The 24,677-nt window shown below is 41.9% G+C and overlaps 1 protein-coding gene across 14 annotated transcripts in view; it reads right to left on the reverse strand.

The window, feature by feature from the left end:
- The window catches only part of DGKD (diacylglycerol kinase delta), a 111,790-nt gene that overhangs the window by 56,474 nt on the left and 30,639 nt on the right, over positions 1-24,677 (reverse strand). For 13 of the 14 annotated variants that reach the window (XR_003435149.1, XM_027118078.1, XM_027118013.1 and 10 more), the window contains exon 3: positions 23,419-23,499. Coding sequence is in view for 12 of the 14 variants with exons in the window: in XM_027118078.1 (XP_026973879.1) it covers positions 23,419-23,499 (81 nt within the window). In the remaining 2 variants the exon portion in view is untranslated. Of the gene's footprint in view, positions 1-9,725; positions 9,828-23,418; positions 23,500-24,677 lie in introns of those variants that run through there. The other variant, XM_027118059.1, reaches the window with a different exon arrangement.

Below are 24,677 nucleotides of genomic sequence, written 5' to 3' on the forward strand. Positions count from 1 at the left end.
TCGGCAAGCCCTGACTCAGAGGGTCTGTCTACCAGAGCTGTGGACACATCCCCATGTATCTGGACAGCTGCAGTGGAAGCGCAAGGCATGCGGTCAGCCGAGGCCAGCTGGCCTGACTCAGGAGCCACCTCCCCTTGTCATGACACAGCTATGACACAGTCCCATGTGGATGGAGGAGCGAGAAGTTTCACAGAGATGCCGAGGGATGGAGACACAGCAACAACAAACCAATCAACCCAACAAATATTTCTAGAACGCCTACTTTGTGCCAGCATGTCTCAGGGTGCTAGAATGGAGAGAGTCAGCAAGCCCAGGACATCCCTTCTCTAGAGAAGTTGACACCTCTCCCTCCAACAGAGAGAAATTGGAGGGGAAAAGGAGTACGTAAAATGTCAATGTAGACAAGAAACAAAAAACCGGAGGAGCCTATATCCATTTAAAAATTTAATTTATTATCAAAAATTTCAAAAGGTATTATCGAAAACCTTCCCAAATAGAGAGATCCACACCTAGTTTCACTGGTAAGTTTAGCAAAAATTTAAGAAAGAAGTAACACCAAACTGTATCAGAAAACAGAGGGAGGAACAATGATCCTCCTCGTTTTATAATGCTAGCTTACATGTTTTATAAAGCCAGCTTACTCTAAGTGCCAAAACCTGACAAAAACAAAAAGATTACAGATCAGTATCTCTCACAGATAGAGATGCAAAAACCCCTAACAAAATAACAGCAAACTGAATCCAATAATAAGTAAAAGGATAATACATCATGAGGAAACAGGGTTTATCCCAGGAATGCGAGGTTGGTTTAACGTTGGAAAATCAGTCAATTTCATTTCTCCTTTTAACATAATAAAGGAGAAAATCCATATGATCACTTCAACAGATACCAGAAAAGCATCTGATGAAATTCAACACCCATTCATAACAAATATTCTCAACAAACAGGAAAATCCTCAAAGTGATAGAGGCTACCTAAAAAAGCCTACAGCTAACATCATACTTAACAGTGAAGAGCTTAACTGTTTCCTGTTAAGACTCAAAGAAATGAAAGGATTTCTGCTTTCACTCCTTCTATTCAACATTGCACTGGCAGTCCAAGCTTTTGCAATGAGACAAGAAAAAGAAATATAAGGCATTTGGGTCAGAAGGACATAAAGCTGTCCCTACTTTGCAGATGATATGACTGCTTACATAGAAATTTCTGGGGAATCTACAACAACTACTAGAACTATGAAGTTATTTTCCAAGACCACAAAAGCCATTGTTTGCAGCAAACAATTGGAAAATATTTCTATTTAATTTATTTAATAGGCACAAAAAACAAACTACACAGAAATTAATCTAAGAAAAGACATTAAAGGTATCTGAAAGGGCTTCCCTGCTGGTGCAGTGGTTGAGAGTCCGCCTGCCAATGCAGGGGACACGGGTTCGCACCCCGGTCCGGGAAGATCCCACATGCTGCGGAGTGGCTGGGCCCGTGAGCCATGGCCACCGAGCCTTCGCGTCCGGAGCCTGTGCTCCGCAATGAGAGAGGCCACAACAGTGAGAGGCCCATGTACCACAAAAAAAAAAAAAAAAAGATATCTGAAAACTACAAAACTACTACTGAAAACTACAAAACTTTGCTGGGAGAAATTAAAGAAGACCTAAATAAATACAGAGATATATCATGTTCATGGGAAAACCCAATGTTATTTACACATCAATTCCCTCCAAACTGATTTATAGATTCAATGCAACCTCAGTCAAGATTCCAGCAGGCCCTTTTTAAATAGGAACTGACCAATTAATTTTTATTTACATAAAAATGCGAAGGGTTTTGAATAACCAAAGCAATTTTAAGAAAGAAAAACAGAGTTAAGAGGGCTTGAGTCTGATTTCAACACTTACTGTAAAGTAACAGTAATCAAGAAAGTATGGAGTTAGGATAGGGGCAGACATAGATCAACGGAACAGAATAGAAAGCCTGGAGATAGATTTACAAATATATGGTCAACTGACTTGTGACAAAGGTGTCAAAGTAATTCAATGTGGAAAGGAAAGTCTCTTCAACAAATGCTGCTGGAACAACTGAACATCCATATGGGGGAAAAAAAATGAACATCACTCTTACCTCACATTATACATAAAATTTAACCATAATCCTAACTGTAAAACCTAAAACTGCAAAACTTCTAGAAGAAAAATCTTTGCAATGCTGAGGTAGAAAGGGTTTCTTGGATAGAACACAAATTTCACCAAAGACTCCATTCTTCTACAAATGCCATTAAGAAAAAGGCAAGCCAGAACAAGAAAAACATTCATAACACATATATCACAGACGAATATCCAGAATATATAAAGAGCTCTTACAACTCAATAATAAGACAAACAAGTCAGTACAAAAATGGACAGATGATTCTACCATATGCTTCACAGAAGAAGACATACAAATAGTCTATAAGTACATGAATAGATGCTGACATCATTTGTCATCGGGGAATGGAAATTAAAACCACAATGAGACACTACTATATACCTATTAGGACATGTAAAATAAAAAGATAATATAAAAAGACTGACCACACCAAGTACTGGTGAGGATGTGGAAAACTGGAACTTTCATGCACTATTGGTGAGAATGTAAACTTCCAAGCACTCTGCAAAACAGCTGAGCAGTTTCTTGAAAAGTTAAACATAGCGCCTACTATATGACCCAGCAATTCTGCTAGTAAGTTTTTACCCAAGGGAAATGAAAACATATGTCCACACAAAGACGTGTATACGAATGTTCGTGGCAGCTTTGTCTGCATTAGCTCCAAACTGGGAACTCCTTGAATGGCCGCCACAGGTAAATGGATCAACAAATTGGGGAAAAAAAACAAATTACTGATACACCCAAAATGGAAAACTTCAAAATCATTATGCTACGCCAAAGAAGCCAGACATTAAAAAAAAAAAAGGACACACTACCGTTATTCAATTTATACAGAATTCTAAAAAATGCAAACTAATCTACAAAGACAGAAAAGAGATCCTTGTTTGCCTGAGGAGGGATATGGAGAGAGAATGGATTACAAGGAAATTTTCAGGGGGATGGAAATGTTTGTTATTCTGACTGTGGCGACAGTTTCAACAGGTATGTGTGTGTGTGCGCGCGCACATCCGTGTGTGTGTGTGTGTGAGAGAGAAACTCATAAAGCTGTAACACTGCAGTTCATTGTACAGCAATTAGGCCTCAAGTAAGCTATAAAAATATTTTTAATGCTAATATATCTTAGTGCACTAGAATATTCTTTAAATTACAGGGTTGAACCTTTCTCTAAATGACTAGATGACCAGAGGGTTTATCATCAAAGCCAGGAAATTTCTGCAAGTGGGTGCTAAAAATAATTGACAAGTGTTAACTCATCTACAACAGGGTGTGTAAACTGGCAGTGCCCAGGAAAGCCAGCACTTACAGCTTTGGGAACAACAAATACCTAATCTATTCCTTGGTGTGATTAGATAACTCTTGCATACAGCAAACCATAAAGTTCGTTCCTCAGAAGACAGAGAGCCAAGCTGGCAACAGCCTCAAAGGTCAGCTATCCTGGACCCTTATTTCCCAGGTCAAGGAAGCAGCCCTGGTTTTCAGTGTCAGGGACAGGACAGACGCCAAGCCTCCTGCCTCAAGGTCAGTGTCCCTTCAGCCCCTCCAAGGATAAGGGGGGAGCCACCCCCACTCCTAACTATTTTCCAAATGTCTAATTACTCTGATTCACCATCGTTAGACCTTTGCAGACTGAGAACAATTAGGAAGCAGAGAAGACAGTGCCCTGACACTAACCGGCTTTTCTGGATGGAGGTGAGCCTGGGTGCACCCAGAGCGGCTGGGCGCAGGGGAGCTCCCGGCCTTACCTGAGCACCTCTGCACCTGGCTGAGTCTTGAGGTTTAGCTAAACATCCTGTAAGAACCAGTACAACAGCTCAGGATCACATGTTTCTTTTTGAGTCTACATTGCAAACTAAGTGCTTCAGCTGTGGAGGAGGAGGGATTATTAAGTCAAAAAACAGCACAGTCTCCCCACCAGCAAGCAGGGAATTATCTTAACTTGATAACAAGTTGTTTCAAGAAAATAAAAAGATCCCACCACTCTATGCACTCTGAAATACCAGATTATTCTGGAACAGAAAAGCAGGATTTTTTTTTAAAACGTAATACCCTACAGAGTGACACCATTTTCCTAACTTTCAAGGAAAAAACCAGAGAGGACACGGCTCAATCATATCCTTGGGACATTTACCAAGTATTTATGAAACCTGGACATTTATCTGAACATTTACCAAAGAACACTGGGTCAAGAATGGCTAAAATTGGGCTTCCCTGGTGGCGCAGTGTTTGAGAGTCCGCCTGCCGATGCAGGGGACATGGGTTCGTGCCCCGGTCTGGGAAGATCCCAAGTGCCACGGAGCAGCTGGGCCCGTGAGCCATGGCCGCTGAGCCTGCGCGTCCGGAGCCTGTGCTCCGCAACGGGAGAGGCCCGTGTACCGCACAAAAAAAAAAAAAAAAAAGAATGGCTAAAATTATTCATTTCCTGGACACCCCAAGAAAAACTGAATCAAATCTATGTTTCTCCACTGTTTCTTCTCTCAAAGAACTTTACAAAATTACTATAGTCAAACTACAGTCTCTCAACTGTCCTTTTTTGTTTCCTCTATCACTTGTAAATAAAGACAATCAGAAGCGTTAACAATTAACACACACATATATACACATGCATACACACCACACAACACATACACACACACCCCCCAACAGTATTGTGAAAATGGCTTCAATTTCATAAACGCAACCCCCTACTCAAAAATAACACACAGCCCTGACAAGTAACAGCGTCCTCCCACACCCCAATTCTAAATATACTTAACAGACACCACAACTAGTTCCACCGCTCACCAGCCAGGCTGCCAGAAGACAGTGTTCTCTCTCTCTGCCTGCTTGGAACGACTGTAAGAACCAAATGCTAAGCCCTCACGTGGAGTACACGGCTCTTTGGACCATCTGTGTCACAGAGCAGGTGCTGCCTTCAGCAAAACCCCACACTTAGCAAACACACAGCCACCAATTTGGCTCAAAGCCTGCTTCTTCCCGCTTCTTGAAACTGAGAACACAGAGTGGATTATAAAGCATGGAATTCACTGGATTAACTTCCTCCTGCAGCTGCTCTCCTAGTCCTGCTCCACTGTCCAAGGGGTGTTTTAACAATCAGAGCATTTAATTCACTAAGCACCTACTACGTGCCAGGTGCTTGCCCCTCCCCTCCCCAGGTGTGAGATAGTACTGCCCCGACTTTTCCAATAGGAGAATTAAGCTACAGGTATAAGAAGCTGAGATCCCACAGCTGACGGCTGACACAGCCAGGACATGAGGTCAGGCTCTCCTGGAGCTCTGAGCTTGGGGAGGGACCAGGCGGTGCGCTCAGGCGGCAGGAGCCGCTATCCTAACATGGGGCTTCCCGTCTGGCACAGCTTCTATACAAGGACTTACGGGACAGCCTCAACCCACAAGTACAACCCTCCCCATCCCAGATCCAGGCCAGCAGTCACAGAAATTGGGAAGAGTTTTTTCCATGCAAGGAAATTTGCCGATTATATATATAGCTTTTCCTCTCTCTGAGCCAAAGTGACTGGTGTAGGGGTTTTGCCCAGGAAATATCTGAGCTCCAAACAAGCTGAAAAGGAAAACTGATGTTGAAATCTGGATAAAGGTCATGGTTGCTCACCAAAGGAGCGGCGCCTGACCACCCCACAGGCTGACATCTGCTGGAAACAGCTGAGAAACTCAGGTCCATGGTTTCACCTCATGCAGGCCTACAAAGGGACTCTCATTCATTGAACAAACTTGAATGCCAAATAGGTAAGATTTAAAACAACTAAAAATACTACATAAATCCATCAGATATTGTAGCTTCGTTTTTATTTAGAGTTATCAGGCTATAACTAATAGAAACAGGAAACATAAAATATAAGGGAAAACCAAATGTGATTTATAATAAGCAAATTAAACAAAGATACCTTATATTTTTAATTACATTTGTGTTTCCTTTATATTTTATTTTTCCTCTTTTTATTAGTTATTTGCCTGATAATTCTTAAGGGCAATAATTCTTTCCTGATACCTACTCTTCAGTTGCAGATGCTATTTTTAACACTGCCAAGAAAATTAATCTCATCTGAAATCCTTTGGAATTTCTACAAATCAGAATAACTGCTAAGTGTTAGCAAGTTGACCCCTATTACTTTCCTACTAGTAGTGATAACTGGTAGTGGAGATAAAAACTAGGAAACATTCAGAGGGCACTTTTTTGCCAACCCAATGACCAATGAGATGGAGTCTAGTATTATCCCCATTTCACAGATGAGAAAACTCTTAGATGAAGTATCTTGCCCTAAGTCATAGAGCTAAAAAAAGAAGACCACCTTTATAATGTACCTCACAAAACTTCTGGATACCATAAAACATTTCAACAATAGTACTGGGAGGAAAGGAAGTAATAAATACAGACATGAAAAATCACTCCTCTCTATGTATGGCATGGTTATTCTGACATGGTCATTTCAGGGCAACCATCAGGATGATGCTATGAGCGAAGCCTGCTAGATCCCTATGTCAATGGCCATACGCTGTAGTCATCTGACTAACAGAAGTGCTAAGTCATTTTTGGGAAACCACACAAAATTTCAATATGGAATTTTGCAGAAAAGCCACCCTCTAAACATGTATATCCTAAATGTAATTCTCATTCAATTTCTACTGAAATTATACTGAAACTTGGAATGTCTTTTTTGTGCCATGGACCCCTTTTGGCAGTCTAGTGAAGCCTATGGACCCTCTCAGAATGTCTCTAAATGCAGAAAATGAAGTACCATTGCAATGAAAATCAGTTTTAATAAACTATAGTCAAATCCACTGACCCCTTGTGGGGAAGAAGGTCCATGAACCTAGATAAAAAAACCTCTGCCAGGCAACACCCTTTCTTTTCTCCTCCCTCTCCCCCACCTCCCAAAAGGAGATAAGGGGGACACTGGCACTCTAGCAGTCATCTTGAACCAGGAGAATCAAATTCTGGAGGGACCCAGATGACCCTGTAGAACTGCCATACTGATCAAGGACTGCCTACTTCTGTATAGAAAAATAAAACTTTACATGTTCACACCATTTTTATTTTGACAACTATTTTTTACAAGCAGATGTAGTGGGTTGAAAGATGGCCTGCAAAAAAATATACCTGTGTTCTAATCCCCAGAACCTGTGAATATGAGCTTATTTGGAAAAAGTCTTTGTAAACATAATTAAGGATCTTAGGATGCAATCATCCTGGATTATCTGGGTGGCCCTAAATCCAATGACAAGTGTCCTTATAAGAGACAAAAGAAAGGACACAGGGGAAGGAGGAGAAAGTCCTGCAAAGATGGAGGCAGAGATGGGGGTGATGCAGCCACAAGCCAAGGAGTGCCTGGAGCCACCAGAAGCTGGAAGAGGCATGGGATGGAATCTCCCCTAAGACCTCGGTTGGGAGCGCAGGCCTGCCAACACCTTGATTTCAGACTTCTGGCCTCCAGAAATGTGAGAGAATACATTTCTGTTGTTCTAAGCCATATGGTAATTTGTCATGGCAGCCCCAGGAAACTAATTTAGCAGCCAAACCTATTTCTAATATACACACCTTTATGATATTCTAAACATTAAATACTAAAAATTAAATGTAAACTCCCTTTCAGGTATGCAGTGCTGTATATGGCATTATGCAGAAACAGCTCTCTAAACACGTATGTCCTAAATTTTTTTTTTTTTTTTTTTTGCGGTACGCGGGCCTCTCACTGTTGTGGCCTCTCCCGTTGCGGAGCACAGGCTCCGGACGTGCAGGCCCAGCGGCCATGGCTCATGGGCCCAGCCGCTCCGCGGCATGTGGGATTTTCCCGGACCGCAGCACGAACCCGTGTCCCCTGCATCGGCAGGCGGACTCTCAACCACTGCGCCACCAGGGAAGCCATATATCCTAAATTTAATTCTCATTCAGTGTATACTGAAAACTCTCTATTTTCAATCCCCATTATTTGGCCAATCCATTTTCCTGAAATTTAAGAATAAACCGAGGGCCTGTCCTTGCCTCCACTCTATTCTTATATCATGCCACTAAGCGTTCGCTTCTTGGTTCCTGCCCTCTGCCCAAGCTTCTTCCGCCCCCTCCCAACCACTCCTCACCCCTCACGCCAGCGTGTTCTCGACTTCTCCACTGCCCTTCTCCAGGCTGCACTGCCTGCAGAGCAGATGTTCCAACTTTCTGCTCACGTTTCTTCCTCCACCAGCTCGGTCACTGACACCAGGGTCTCTTGAGCTGTCTGTCCACTTCCTCATCATGAAACCCAGCCCAGCCTCCTCCTTTCCTTTACTACAGGTACATGACACACTCACCAGAGATTCTGGGGGTATAGGATACGTTAAAGTTCCAGTTGTGACCCATCTAAAATAATGTGAAGTAAGCAGAAGCTGAAATTCAGAAGTCCTCATGCTCAGAAATGAAGCTGTAAACCAGAACCAAACCAGAATCACGCAGAGCTGAAGGAAGTTTTATCTTCTCAACCTCAAGTCAGGCGACAGAGGTGAGAAAGGCCCCACGACCGAGCAAAGACCACCCTCAGGAAAACCTGCACCCTCTCCTGAGCAAAGGAACCCAGCACGGGAGCTACTCTGCAGGGAGAGACCACACTCATTTTCCCAAATGTCCCTCCTGTGATCTAAGACGCTTGTGCTAGCATTATCTGCAACAGGAAAACTGAAAACATTCTAAGTCCCTAATACTGCAGGAGTAAATGAAGTTTAACTGATCAGCTATGACTCATCTACATGATGAAATACCCACAACTAGAGAGGTGGTCATTATAGAGGCTCACAATGTGGGAACATTTATACGATGAAATAATAAATAAAGCCAAAATATAAAACTATACATATGTTGATGTATATAAAACATATGCAAAACTTAATGTCTGCCTATGAAAAAGTCTTAAGGGAACATGAAAAAAGAAAACAGCTGCTGAGCTACTGCAGGATCTTCATTTTTTCCACTTTAAATTTCCTTTAAAATCATTATCACAATTCAAACACTTTAAGAACTACGTTAATAAGCTGTCTGCACACTGTTGGTCTGTTGGTCTGTCAGTGACTGGGAGCTCCTAGGTGCTATTCCTGGAACGCATCTGACGTGCGGGCTCACCCATGCCATCTCTGTAAGAGGCCTGTCCCCCAGGTCCCGCTCACACATCCCCTTCTCAGCAGAAGTTTCCACTCCCCGGGCCGACTGAGACACTTCTTTCTCCTCTCTCTCACGGCCTTTTGCACCTTCCTCTGCATTACACCTGTCACAGGGTCCAATCATGATTTCTGTTCACGTCTAACAGCCCGTAAGAAGTCTCTAGGTACAGGGAACGCATCTTCCACCTCCGTCCACCCCCAGACACCTAACGGAGCTTGCCACAGCAGGGACTTCTTTCCCTTTGAAAGAAGGGAAGATGAGTCTTTCTAAAACATGCATCTTTTCCAACTGATCTCTACATGATTTCAGAAATAAGGTTGCCAGGGTAAAGTCTTACTTGTCAAATTATTCCTATATTCTCCAGCGGTAAGCAAGAAGCTTTCAAGCTGTCAAACCTGGAAATGCACACAGAGCAAAGGTGCCAGCCCCTGCCGAAGCTACTCACCAGAATCCAGAAGCACACAGCTCCAGGGAGCTCCTAGGTCCTGCTCACTCCCAGTAACAAAAAGGGGCCCGGCCCACAGGACCACCTACAATAATGGACGTCTGTTCCACTGGGCTTCACAAAGGAGCAACAATTCTCTGAACAGCAAGTGGCAGCAGAACCGACTTCCTGGCTCCCGCTCGCTCGCACAGCTGGCACGTGCCCTGCGCTGGGACGGCAAGCTGTGAAAGAGAACCCCGACCTCAAATCAAGACGCAGAAGGTGAGACCACGTGCCCAGATTACTAAGGAGGCTGCACTCAGCACTGCAGGAGTGTGGGTCCCAAATGTGGCTGCACCTCGAAATCGAGGAGAGCTTTGAAAAATCACCCATTTGTAAATCAGCAGCAGAATCTCTGGGAATGGTGCCAGGAACCCTTTTTTTAAGTTCTAAAGGGTGATCTGGCATAGCCAAGGCTGGGAGCCACCGCCCTGAGGGAGAAGGCGGCAGAGGGTTCGTTCCCTTCTGACCACAGCATAAATAGGAAGGTCTTAGGGAACAGGGTGTTTTCACCCTACCTTTGAGGAACGGACCAGGTTGACAGGGAGAGTTTGTGGAGAGGGCCTCAGACCGAGGGGCCCCACAGAGACCACGGCCAGCAGGCGACCGTGCACAGGGCATTTGTTCCCTGCAAAAAGAGCAGGCTGCACTGGAGCAGGTCTGTGTCGGGGAGAGGCTGGGAGGGTCAGAGAGCGCCAGATCCCCTGGATGGCATTAGATAAGAAACGAGGAGGCACTCGAGGACTTACAGTACTTTTAAAAATGGGCAGAAGATGCCTCTTTTTAATGGTTTTATATTCAGGTATATTCCAGTAAAACTCATCTTTCCTCTTCAAGGTCCAACTCCACTGCAGCTGCTCCTATGGCCCGGGTAGGAGTGAACAGACTGCTCCAGGCCAGTGAAATCTGGAGTGATCGCAGGACAATCCATTTAAGAAACACAAGTATACCAAACCAAAGAAAACTTTCTAATTAAGACCAATGACACAGTAAATTAATTTGGTCCATTGCTTTCCATCATTAACTCATCGAATACTCACTTGTTATAGTAAGTGCCTATAATCATATTGTCATTAATAGCAACCACTTTCATCACGCCTACATTACATTAATTCATTTAACCCTTCCAACAGCCCACAAGCAGGTACTATTATTATCCCTACTCCTCAGACGAGGAAACTGAGGCTCAGAGCCGTGTGATTTGCCCAAGGTCACTCAGCCGGTGAGAGGTCAAGCTGAGACTCACGCCCTGGCTTCCCAGTCCTTGCCTGTGCACCCTGCTTCTGTGCAAGGCCCTGTGCGGGCACTTTCAGAGATAAAGAAAGAACCATAACCCAGCCCTGCTGTCTAGGCTCTTACACCTGAGTGAGGAAACACAGATCCTGACAGATTCAAAGACAGAGTCCCTGACTCCTCTGGGAAACCCAAAATTTGGAAATTCCACATAGCACGTAACTTCCCCCATAAATGAAGCAAAATGTAACTGACCATGTCACAGCAAACACACAGGTGGAACCCTCAGGCTCCTTGCTTCCTTCTCCACAGTGCTGGGCCTGGCTCTCCCCTGAGGGCAGCCTCCGTCCCTGCCCAACTCTGACCGTGTGGGGGCCCAGAGCCCCACCCAGGGGGGTCATGAGCTCCCACCAGCCCCAGGATTCAGAGGTGTTGCCTCGGCCAAACCAGCGAGCCACGCGTGGTGCTGGTGTGGCCGCAGGTGCCCGGGGCGTCCCTGACTGAGGTGAGGGGCTTGGGGAAACATACTATCCTCTCCGAGAGGCAACGCAGGCTGGGAGTCTGTGAGCCCGGCACGCTCCAGGCTCCTTGCCCTCGCGGGGACACGGCCAGGGCTCGGCGCTCAACCTGTTCCCCAGCGTCCATCAGGAACACACGTGTCCACCTCAGATGACGCATCCCTTTATCCTACTCGTTGTGAATATCTTCACTAAATTGAATTTGGCTCTGATTCTGCCTCCCTCAAAAGGGACAGAGCCTCTGACACCAGCCACCATGAAGTCAGTGTCTGGGGTGAAATTTCTAAAAATGGAAGCGGCCAGCAACACACCCTGGTAAAGGGAGAAAGTACAGAGCTGCCAGAGGCTTGCCCTGTGCAATGTAACCGTGATATGTGCAGAGCTGCTTTCTAGGAAGCGTCTAGAAGCATCTCTCATTGATTGCTCAATACCCGTTTTTCTTCAGTGCTGTTCCTGGATCACGCAGAACAAAGAGCAGCGCTGCTAACACAGAGAACAGTGTTTAACCAAACTGCCTGCAAGGCCCTGTCCCCGCTCCACCTCCCTCACCTGCCACAGAAAAGGCCACCTGTCCAACCTCCTCACACCCATTCTGGCCACCTCTTCCCTGCAGATCTATTCTCCAGCAGCTGCCATAATAAAAACCCACAGGCTTTAAAAAACTTCCCAATACATATGGCAAAAAGGTCCAAACTCCCCACAGCCTGTAAAGCACTTCCCCTCTGCCCTCTGCCCATCTCGCCACCCTAACACATGCTCCACTCCCTCTGACAGGAACCACTTCAACCCCAGACACCTGGTATTGCTGGCCACAGCCCCCCTCAGCCTCAGGTCTCTGCACGTCTCTCCCGGCCGCGTCGCAGCCACGGGAAGGCCTGCCCTGACACCCGCTCGCCGCTACAGCCAAGCTACTTCCTTCTTGGCCTGCTGCTCCTAACTGCTCAGTACCTGCCACTCACACAGGACTGTTCACTACATGAAGGGAGCTCTTTTACTGCTATCCAGCACCTGTCCACTGAAAGTGCTCTACTGAGTGAAATCAGTGAGAGGAACAGGGCCAAAATCATCCTGGAACTAGTGATCAAGTCACTCTTCAACATATAATTATGAGCACCTACTGTGTGCTGGCACTTGGGTAAAGCAGTGAGCAAAACAGACAAAAATCCTTGCTCTCACGCAGCATGTTACAGCATTTAACAAAGTAAACAAAACTGCATGGACTCGGAGCAGCGACCCTCAAGGGAGGGATGTGGGGGGGGGGTGGTGGTGGTGTGAGAACAGAGCTCTGCTGTGCCCCACTGCTTTCATTTGTTTTTGCTGCATTCTGAAACTTCAAATAACTTTAAAGGAGTGTGATGACATTTCATCAAATATTTATCAAAATAGAATACAGGTTTAAAATGATGGAACACTGACTTGAAGAAATAAGTAAACGAAAGCACTCAACTCTAATGGCCCTACAATTCCTGGGCTGCTGTGGGAAGATTATAAAAGAATAGCTATAGCTCTAGGCTATAGCTCTAGGCTGCTGTAGGAAGGTTATAAAAGAAGCCATCATATGACTTGAATACAACTAAAATCACTAAAGAAAGCTCAAAGATGACTAGAACAGGGAGGGCGAATGTCCAAAGTCAGTGAAGACATTTGGATACCCAAGAGGAAATGCACGGGCTCAAAGGACAATCTTTCCCTAAGGCAGGAAAATGACAATGTTAAACAGAAAACATTTAAAAAATATTTTCTCTATCAAACGAGAATAAGCCAAGATAAAAACAAAGTAAATTAATTGGTAGAAGCAATACTTGAAGAGATAATAACCAAGACTTTCCCCAAACTGACAACAGAAGGGACATATAGCTGCAGATTTCAGAAGTGTTAGGAACACTAAGCAAGATGAACACAAAGAACCATGACTGGAAAAATCACAGTAAAACAGCACAATGCCAAAGGAAAAGAAAAATCTTAAAAGTAGTCAGACGGGGTGGGGGCGGGGGGGGGGGCAAGGTATATTATCATCCAAGGAACAACAATAGGACTGACAAGTTACTTTTAACAAAAATAATGGAAGCTACAATACAATGGAATGACATTTTTAGATTGCTGAAAGAAAATGACTGCCATGCTAGAACTGTATAACAAGCAAGAATAACCTTCAAAAAGATGAAATAAAACAAAAGTAGAGGGCTTCCGTGGTGGCGCAGTGGTTGAGAGTCCGCCTGCCGATGCAGGAGACACGGGTTCGTGCCCCGGTCCGGAAAGATCCCACATGCCACGGAGCGGCTGGGCCCGTGAGCCATGGCCGCTGAGCCTGCGCGACCGGAGCCTGTGCTCCGCAACAGGAGAGGCCACAACAGTGAGAGGCCTGTGTACCGCAAAAAATAAATAAATAAAAATAAAACAAAAGTAGAAACCAACACTAAAGAAATTAAAGAGAATTTTTCACAGAAAGAATATTACCCCATAGATCACAGAAATACAGAAAGAAATGAAGGGCAACAGAAAAGGCAAATATTCACTAGAAATCTAAATGACTGTCAACTGTATAATAATGTCTTATGAGGTTTCAAATATATGTAAAATTAAAGTAAATAACAAACCAGCACAAAGGCAAGAGGTGACTACAGAGAGGTTTCCTTTTTTTTTTTTAATTTATTTATTTTATTTATTTATTTTTGGCTGTGTTGGGTCTTCGTTGCTACGTGCGGGCTTTCTCTAGTTGCAGTGAGCAGGGTCTACTCTTCGTTGTGGGGCGCGGGCTTCTCATTGCAGTGGCTCCTCTTGTTGCGGAGCACGGGCTTCAGTAGTTGTGGCACACAGGCTCAGTAGTTGTGGCTCGCGGACTCTAGAGTGCAGGCTCAGTAGCTGTGGCGCACAGACTTAGTTGCTCCACGGCATGTGGGATCTTCCCAGACCAGGGACTGAATGAACCCGTGTCCCCTGCATTGGCAGGCGGATTCTTAACCACTGCGCCACTAAGGAAGTCCTGAGAGGTTTCCTTCTTAAGTACCAGAAATTAATTGAAATTTCAATTATAATTTCAATAGCAATGAAGAGCATAGAGAGTTTAAATGCTCTAAGATCCCTGTAGTACTAATCTGTAGTAGAAGCACTAATCTGTAGTAGAAGTTAATAAGTCAAGGATATATTTTGCAATCTATAAAATATCCACTAAAATAATGTATATGAAACAAGCTAAAAGAGAGGAGAAAATGAAATAATTCATCTATTTTAAAAAGAAAGATATGAAAAAATATAAAATGTGAGACTAAGAGAAAACAAGTAATAATGTATTGGATTTGTACCCAAATACAAGAGAATCTAAAACTAAGTACAGATTAAACATAATCTAGTTAAAGGCACCATCCAATTAAACAGTCCAATAGACAGTTTAAAAAAACCACACAACTTTATGCTGCTTACAAGAGACACATCTTAAATATAAACAAAAAGGTTTAAGGTAAAAGGATGGAAAATTATATACCACTACTTACAATACAATTACTAACCAAAATAAAACTACTGTAGCTAGAGTAACATCAAAGTAAACTTTAAGGCAAAAAACATTAAGAGAAATAAAAGGTTATTTCATAATAAAAGGGTCAATCTAGTAAGAATATAAAATAATTCTAAATCTGTATGCATTTAATAATAAGCCTTCAAATATATAAAGCAAAAATTAACAGAATGAAAACAAAAAACAGGTAAGTCCACAATCACAGTAGGAGACTTTAATAAATCTCACTCAATAACTAATAGGACAAACAGAAAAACTAGTCAGAAGGTTATAAAAGATTTGAGAAAAATGATTAAACTTTTGTCCTAATCAACTTACAAGAACTAATGAATCCAAGTTCTGTTCAAATGCACATGGAACACTTATGAAAAGTGACCACTTACTGGGTCATAAAGTGTCAACAACTTTAAAGGACTGAAATCATTCCGAGTATGTTCTCTGATCACAGTAAAGACTAGAAAAATCGGACTTCCCTGGCAGCACAGTGGTTAAGAATCCACCTGCCAATGCAGGGGACGCGGGTTCAAGCCCTGGTCCGGGAAGTTCCCACGTGCCGCGGAACAACTAAGCCCATGTGCCACAACTACTGAGCCTGCGCTCTAGAGCCCGTGAGCCACAACTACTGAGCCCGCATGCCACAACTACTGAGCCCACGTGCCACAACTACTGAAGCCCGCATGCCTAGAGCCCGTGCTCCGTAACAAGAGAAACCACCGCTGTGAGAAGCCCACACACTGCAACAAAGGGTAGTGCTCGCCACAACTAGAGAAAAGCCCACGTGCAACGAAGACCCAATGCAGCAAAAAAAAAAAAAAAGACTAGAAAAATCACCCAAATGCCATGAAATTAGGAAACACACAGATCAGAAAACAGACACAAAAGAATATACACAGAAGAATATGAGCTCATTTACATCAAATATCTAAAACAGCCAACACGAATCTACAGTATTAGAAGTTAGGGTGGTGGTTACACGTGGCCGGGGGTCGGAGAGGGGGAACAACTGGGCAATACCGCAAGGGGAGCTTCCCAGGGCCTAGACATGTTCTACAGCTTGATCTGGGTGACGGTTACACATCAAGCTCTGTACATACATCTGTGCACTTTTCAGTTTGGAAGTCATAGTTCGATTTTTTAATTATTTAGAATATACAAACTTTCAGTAAAGCAGAAATGCTGCTTTGCTTTGACAAACTCCTTTGAAGAGTCATGGTAGTTAAAATATACGTTCAGAACAAATCTGTAAATTTTTTGATAAGGCTGAAAATAATTTTTAAATTATCCCATGAAAAGAAATATAAGGGGAAAATGAGAAGTATTTTAACCTGACAATTTTGGCCTATTATTAGTGTATGAAATCTAGTTTTTAAAAAAAAAAACAAAAAAAAAGGATCACTGAAACAAGCATAGCCAATGGGGGCAAACTTACGTAGATAAATAGAATAAGAGAAAGGAGTAATTTTGAACCCCCAAAATACAGAGCTGACTATGCAAAAGCACATGAAAAATCAATTCATAAAGAAATTAATACAAATGGCCAACAGACTGTGAGAAATGTTTGACATCACTTTGATAATCAACGAAATAAAACAAATTACCATTTTTATCAAAGCGGCAAAGATGTTCTAAAATTTTAACACATGGTATTTGTAAAAGGATAGAAAAAAACCACTTCATCAAGTCCTACTCATACAAGTTCTAAAGGCAATTTGGCAATAATATACCAAAAGCCTTCTAGTTTTCATAGATTAATATAAACATGTTTAATTATCAAAAACCTATTTCATGTTATTTCAGAGGCTGGGACACGAAGCTGGCAAATCCCCTTTTCCTCTTCATGCTGCTGTTATGCTCTTTGACCTTGTAGACACCACTTGAAGGTAAGAATGCAGAGGACTCTGTCTGCTCTACTCCCCATCTTCTGAAAGCTCCCACGGCCAAAGCTCCACCTCATCTAAAGGCACATCTGTGTCTTTAGCTGCATCCCACCTTCACTTTGTTCTTAAAGAACAGAAAACAAGCAGACCCGTCTCCAGTTACATGAGCCTCCTTCGTACCATTTCTTCCATCAAACCTGTATAAAAATCTCTCCTCTCCCCCAAATATTTCCTCCCATCTCCCTTGGAAGTCTCTTGTCCCTCAGATCCTTATTTCTTTATGATACAGTTCTTTGGCCATTTTAGGGAGAAATTAAAATGGAGTCTTTTCTAATGTGGAGCAAATTTACTCATTCTTTTCCAGTTACAAAAGGTTCCCATCTGTTGGCTGATTCATGATAACAGCAACTTTCACTGCCTTGTTCTTTGTATCAGGCATGCAATTTTAACAGAAGTTGTGGAATTTGGAAATTACTACCGGAATAGCTGGAAAACCAAATGAGATATCCCAGGAAATGTAGTAGCTTCTGGGCAAATGCATTCATTCATTCTGCACTCACTTCCCTGGACACATGGGCCAGGCACTGGCAAAGTCCAAGGCCAGGCCCTGCCTCCTAGGACCTGCATGCAGATTCCTGCAGTTTGCTGTATGGGAAGTGACAGGTTCAGAGTTCAGACAGTAAATACTGCAGGGCGTTAGAAATGGGAGAGTCCAAAACCTACGGACCCTCTGTGGAAGCATGCCTCAGGGAAGTGGGCACCGGTCAACTGGCTCCAAACACTCCCCATGTATCCCCAAATTCCAGACGCCATCACGGATTGCTCAGAAATGGTCTCCTTATCTTGGGATATTTCTGGGGAACCTCATTATTAATCTTTCTCTTGTCCTTTCAGCACATCCTCAGATGAAAAACCAGTTTTTACAGCACTAACAAAATCTAAAATAAATGTGAAAGAATCAGTGCCTCTGCCCCAAGAGCTGGGAAACCATCCATGACCGCCCCACAGGAACTGGCTCGACATCTGGAAGTCAACTATTTGGCACACATTTTCCCATAGAGACAGTATATAAATCAGGGTTCATTCTCAAATCAGACTGACAAAGCTCCATAATAACTCATGTAGTACCAAAGCACAGTGGCATACTATTTTTTATGGAGACATAATTCCCATACAATTCATCCTTTTACAGTATACAATTCAGTGGTTTTTAGCATATTCATAAAGTTGTGCAACCATCACCACTATCTAATGTTAGAACATTCTGCCACAAACCCCCAACTAAAATCCGGTACCCATTAGCACTCCTCCTTCCCACAGCCTCTGGCAACCACTAATCTACTGTCTCTACAGATTTGACTATTGTGCATTTCATATAAATGCGATCATAAAATATGTGGTCTTTTGTGTCTGGCTTTCATTCAGCATGTTTTCAAGGCCCATCCAAGTTGTAACACGTATCAGTACCTCATTTATTTTTCAAAAGCCTTTTAAAAGTTCACACTTTCTACCTCAAAAGGGATTCCATTTCTAAGAACTTAGGCTATGGAAATAATCAGAAATATACAAAAGTATCTGTGTGCAAGTGTACAGCACAGTGTTATTTTATACAAAAAAATGGACAACCTGACAATTTTGGCCTATTATTAGTGTATGAAATCTAGTTTTAAAAAAAAAAAACAAAAAAAAAGGATCACTGAAACAAGCATAGCCAATGGGGGCAAACTTACGTAGATAAATAGAATAAGAGAAAGGAGTAATTTTGAACCCCCAAAATACAGAGCTGACTATGCAAAAGCACATGAAAAATCAATTCATAAAGAAATTAATACAAATGGCCAACAGACTGTGAGAAATGTTTGACATCACTTTGATAATCAATGAAATAAAACAAATTACCATTTTTATCAAAGCGGCAAAGATGTTCTAAAATTTTAACACATGGTATTTGTAAAAGGATAGAAAAAAACCACTTCATCAAGTCCTACTCATACAAGTTCTAAAGGCAAGTTGGCAATAATATACCAAAAGCCTTCTAGTTTTCATAGATTAATATAAACATGTTTAATTGTCAAAAACTGGTTAAATGTATAAATTTATATGATGGAATACTATGCAACACGAATAAACAAGATTTTGAAGGATATTATAAGAAAAAAGCTCATTGTTAACTGAAGAAAGAGGTTAAAAACTATACTTTATAAAACACATTTGGTGGGAACGACATAAATCAATATATATTATTAGGTATCTTTGGGTAGTAGGAATGTGGATGGTTTTAAATTTCCTATTTTATCTATACGCTTTAAAATTTTCTTTAATAACTTTATCAGAAATGTAATTTATCTTGACTAACATTTTTCTACTGCGAGAAAAAACAACTTTTGGAATGTTGGAATGTGAACAGAAATGCACTCAGTTAAATTCTGAGTCCCTAATGTCTTTTAATTATTTATATATATGAAAATAAAAATGAACTAATCAATAAGTTGTTTTAAAAAGTTATGAAAAGCAGACAGAAGACAATAAATACAAATGCATAAAGTGAATTAGGTAATAGAAAAATGGAATTGTTCAATAATCTAAGAACTGGATCTCTTAAAAGACAAAAATGATAGAGTTTAAGAAATATGACAAGGCAGTCTCCCAAGGCAATAGAAATAAAAGCAAAAATAAACAAATGGGACGTAATCAAACTTATAAGCTTTTTCACAGCAAAGGAAACCATAAGCAAAATGAGAAGACAACCTACTGACTGGAAGAAAATATTTGCAAATGATACAACTGATAAGGGCTTAATTTCCAAAATATACAAACAGCTCATACAACTCAATAACAAAAAAACAAGCAACCCAATCGAAAAATGGGCAGAAGACCTAAACAGACATTTCTCCAAAGAAGACATACAGGTGGCCAATAGGCACATGAAAAGATGCTCAACACCACTAATTACTAGAGAAATGCAAATCAAAACCACAATGAGGTACCACCACACACTGCTCAGAATGGCCATCATTAAAAAGTCTACAAATAACCAATACTGGAGAGGGTGTGAAGAAAAGGGAACCCTCCTACACTGTTGGTGGGAATATAAATTGGTGCAGCCACTATGGAAAACAGTATAGAGGTTCCTCAAAAAACTAAAAATAGAGTTGCCATATAATCCATCAACCCCGGTAAAACTATAATTTGAAAGATACATGCACCCCTGTGTTCACAGCAGCATTGTTTACAATAGCCAAGACATGGAAACAACCTAAATGTCCATCAACAGATGAATGGATAAAGAAGATGTGATATGTATATACAATGGAATATTAACCAGCCATAAAAAAGAATGAAATAATGCCATTTGCGGTAACATGGATGGACCGAGAGGTTATCGTACTAAGTCAGAAAGAGAAAGACAAATACAAGACGACATCACTTATATGTGGAATCTAAAACACGACACAAATGAACATATCTATGAAACAGAAACAGACTCACAGATACAGAACAGACTTGTGGTTGCCAAGGGGAGAGTAGGTAGGGGAGGGATGGAGGTTAGGGTTGGGAGTTTGGGATTAACAGATGCAAACTATTATATATAGAATGAATAAACAACAAGGCCCTATTGTATAGGAACAAGGAACTATATGCAATATCCTGTGATAAACCACAATGTAAAGGAATATGAAAAAAGAATATATATATGTGTAACAATCACTTTGCTATACAGAAGAAATTAACACAACATTGTAAATCAACTATACTTCAATAAAATTTTTAAAAAGAGAGAAATATGACAAGAAAAACAAAAGCTAAACAAGTAAAATTAGGTATGTGAAAGGGGATCTAACCAGAGACATTTATGTTTAAAGTGCAGGACTTCCCCGGTGGTCCAGTGGTTAAGACTGCGTGCTTCCAATGCAGGGGGCGTGGGTTCAATCCCTGGTCGGGGAACTAGGATCCCGCATGCCACACGGCATGGCCAAAAATAAATAAATAAAAATAAAGTGCAAACAATAAATGTTACTAAATTTGAAGGTGTGGAATAAATGGGAAAGTAAATACAAAAATGGACTCAAGAAGTAAAAAAGTTCCTATGATCAAAAAGCAAAAACAAACCTTTTAGGGACTGCCCTGGTGGTCCAGTGGTTAAGAATCTGCCTTCCAATGCAGGGGTCGTGGGTTCGATCCCTGGTCAGGGAAGTAAGATTCCATATGCTGCGGGGCAACTAAGCCCACACGCCACATCTAGAGAGGATGCCTGCGTGCTGCAAGGAAGAGCCCGCGCTCCAAAACAAAAGATCCCACGTGCCACAACTAAGACCAGACGCAGCCATAAATAAATAAATATTTTTTTAAAATTGAAATAAACCTTTTAGGTTTATTCAGAGCCTTATTACCTCCCTGAAAAGTAAATTCTCTCAAACTTTCAAGAAATAATCAACTCTAAAGCTATAAAAATGTTCCAGAGCACAAAAAATCATGGACAGTTACTAAATGGATTTTATGGAGCTAGTTTAACTCCGAAATCAAAACACAACAAAGGCTACCTCCTACCCAAAGAAAAGCACACACATGCTTTCAGAAAATTCTAAATCCAAAATTAGGGTATAACATTCAACATTACCAGGAACAATTTATTATTATGAAATGTACAAATACCTAAAACCAAACTGATCATCTAAATTAATGTTCAAAACAATCCAGTGAAATTCAACACCTACTCCTATTAGACACTCTAGAAGCCATAAATCAAAGAATAATCTACTTCCATAGTTGTCTCCCCAGCCAGTAAGTAAATGATAAAACTAATGCAGAAAAAGTAAAAACAGTCCAAATAAAACGGGGAATAAAATAAAAGAGGCCGTCAGGGAAGTCTGACTAATTCGATAAGCCACAAAGTAAAACCAAGAGCAGTTAATTACACCAAAACAAAATAAGTAGAAGTTTAAATGAAGGAAGGAAAATCCCATTTGGAGCAGCAACATAATCGATCCATAAATAAACAAGTTAAAAAAAACCTGAAAGTAGCTAAAACTAATACTAACCCAAAATGTTTAGATCCTAAACATGAAGAGGGCTTCCCTGGTGGCGCAGTGGTTGAGAGTCCGCCTGCCGATGCAGGGGACACAGGTTCGTGCCCCGGTCCGGGAGGATCCCACGTGCCGCAGAGCGGCTAGGCCCGTGAGCCATGGCCGCTGAGCCTGCGCGTCCGGAGCCTGTGCTTCACAACGGGAGAGGCCACAACAGTGAGAGGCCCGAGTACCGCAAAAAAAAAAAAAAAAATGAAGAAAATTACCCACCTTGACTGAGTTATAAAAGAATTGAAAAAAGGTAGGGAGCATACTGTATTTCTAGATAAGCTCACTTAATAACACAATGAAAAATATTTTAAAATATTCCATTCCTGCTATTAGAGTCATACCTTACACATCAGGATCTAAAGTCAGCCCCCGAAGCCAAAACTGTAAAGTCATACAAGAAATGCTGTACAACTATTAAAAAATGTGATGAACACTTAGATCAATCAACATGGGGAAATGTCCACCATAAACTGTCAAGAGAAAAAAATAAAACTAAACATGTAAAACAAAAGGATCACTACGATCTCATGTTATATGTGGGTAAAGAGGGTAAAGACATAGATATTTAGACATAAAGATAATCACTCTAAAGTGAGCAGCTGGCTACCTCTGGGTACTGAGGTCACACGATTTTACGCATTTAGAACTTTTGCAGAAAGTACAACATAATTTCTATAAATGTGGTGGGGGGAGGAGTTTTAAAAAGAAAAATATCAACATTCTATGTTTTGAGGTGGCTGAATGATGGCTGCTTTTTTAAAATATAAATTTATTTATTTATTTAATTTATTTAGTTTTGGCGGCGTCGCGTCTTCGTTGCTGCGCAGGCTTTCTCTAGTTGCGGTGAGCGGGGGCTACTCTTTGTTGCAGTGTGCGGGCTTCTCACTGCGGTGGCTTCTCTTGTTGCAGAGCATGGGCTCTAAACACGCAGGCCTCAGCAGTTGTGGCTCGCGGGCTCTAGAGCGCAGGCTCAGTGGTTGTATTGCACAAGCTTAGTTGCTCCACGGCATGTGGGATCCTCCCGGACCAGGGATCAAACCCGTGTCCCCTGCATTGGCAGGCGGATTCCCAACCACTGCGCCACCAGAGAAGTCCCCTGATGGCTGTTTTTTAATTGCTTCAACATTTTCTGTATTTTCCAAATTTTCTATAACAATCATGAAAAACAAACCTCTGTGCAAAATTGTAAATGTAAACTACAACATGTTTTAAAAATTCCTTTGGTCCCTCTTGTTCTTTTGTGCTTAATGTGCAAAATTCTCAGTTATTCTCCAACCATAGCATTATTTTGAACCTTAAATTCAAAATTTACCACGAATTGTTCCAATCAGAGAGCAAAGGATGAAAAATCTGAACTGCTCACACACATTTGTTCAAATTAAACAGGAAAACCACATGTGGTGAAGAATCAAGAAAGGTGTGCGTCCAAAGACTTACCGTAAAGCTGTTGTTGACATTTTTAGTGCTGGATTCAGCCACGCTGGCGTCTGTCAGGTCCACCTCATCAAATATGATCGACTGGAAAGACACAGGGACTGCAGTCAGTGGGGGTAAGGTGTCTCGACCCCAGGCAAGCACTTGAGAACTAAATGAACGCTGAGTGAGTTCACCCTACCTGCTTCTGACAAAGCACCGAGCTCACAGGTATAGCTCAAGACTTTTTTTTAGTCCAGGGAGTTCCCCAGTGATTGCATTAATGGAACCAAAAATATATCCTCACACGAGTCCACCTGAGAGGGCAGGTTCCCGACTGAAGGTCCTCTGTCCTTCCGACTTTAGTTTCTCCACCTCGCACATTTGGGGGGAGAGGTCCCGGCTAAAATAAACAATTCTAGGGGAAGAGAGACTGACCTAAATAGAAGGGACCCAGCCATGAAAGAAAACAAGGGAGCAGAGCAGAGTGAATCTAGTCCTGGAGAGAGAGACAGGCTCCAGAAGAAGGGCTGGGAACCAGGTCTGAGATGCCCTCCTCCCCATTTTCCTCTCCTCTCTCTCCCAAATCCTCCCGTTCATAGCCCTCACCTCCTGTTTACCTTTCCGTCCCCTCTAGGAGGAGGACTCCATCAGAAACCCCTGGAGGAAACGCTAATAAGCTAGAAAAGAGATTCAGTCTTTTAAGTAACTCCCCCACCCCTCCAACTAAAATAACTGTAAGGGTTTGTCTTTTTTTAATGAAGGATGTGGTCAGAACCCTATCTAAACAAGTTACTCTGTTCAATTTCAAATTTTAATGCACTAACTCACTAGGGATACATCTCAAAATGTAAATTATTCAGATTCCCGATTATTTTTAATGCCGAAATATTAGTATTGACTGCAATACTGATACAAAAAGACTGGTATTCAGAACACCAAAAACTAGGTTTGCAGATACGCTAGTGTTTGAAGTGTGTGACACCACAATCGTCTAAACTGGGCAGTGACTCAGGGACTCTCAGTGGCTCCTCCTCTGTCACTGGCATCTGCCTGGTGATTCTAGCTTTAAATCTTACACACATGGCACATGGGAAGAAGGATCATGGCTAGAAAGCCAGAGGCAATTTCTATTCACACACCAAAAAGCCCAACACACTTTAAAAATACTTTTAGTTAGATTCACAGGTACATACATTCAACTCCAAACTCATCAAGTTGTATACAGTAAGTATCTGTACAGCTTTTTGTAGGCCAATTATACCTTACTAAAGTGTTTTTAA

The sequence above is a fragment of the Aethalodelphis obliquidens genome, unplaced genomic scaffold, assembly GCF_003676395.1.
Source record: "Aethalodelphis obliquidens isolate GAN/ISIS:26980383/991018 unplaced genomic scaffold, ASM367639v1 scaffold2, whole genome shotgun sequence".
NCBI lineage: Eukaryota > Metazoa > Chordata > Mammalia > Artiodactyla > Delphinidae > Aethalodelphis > Aethalodelphis obliquidens.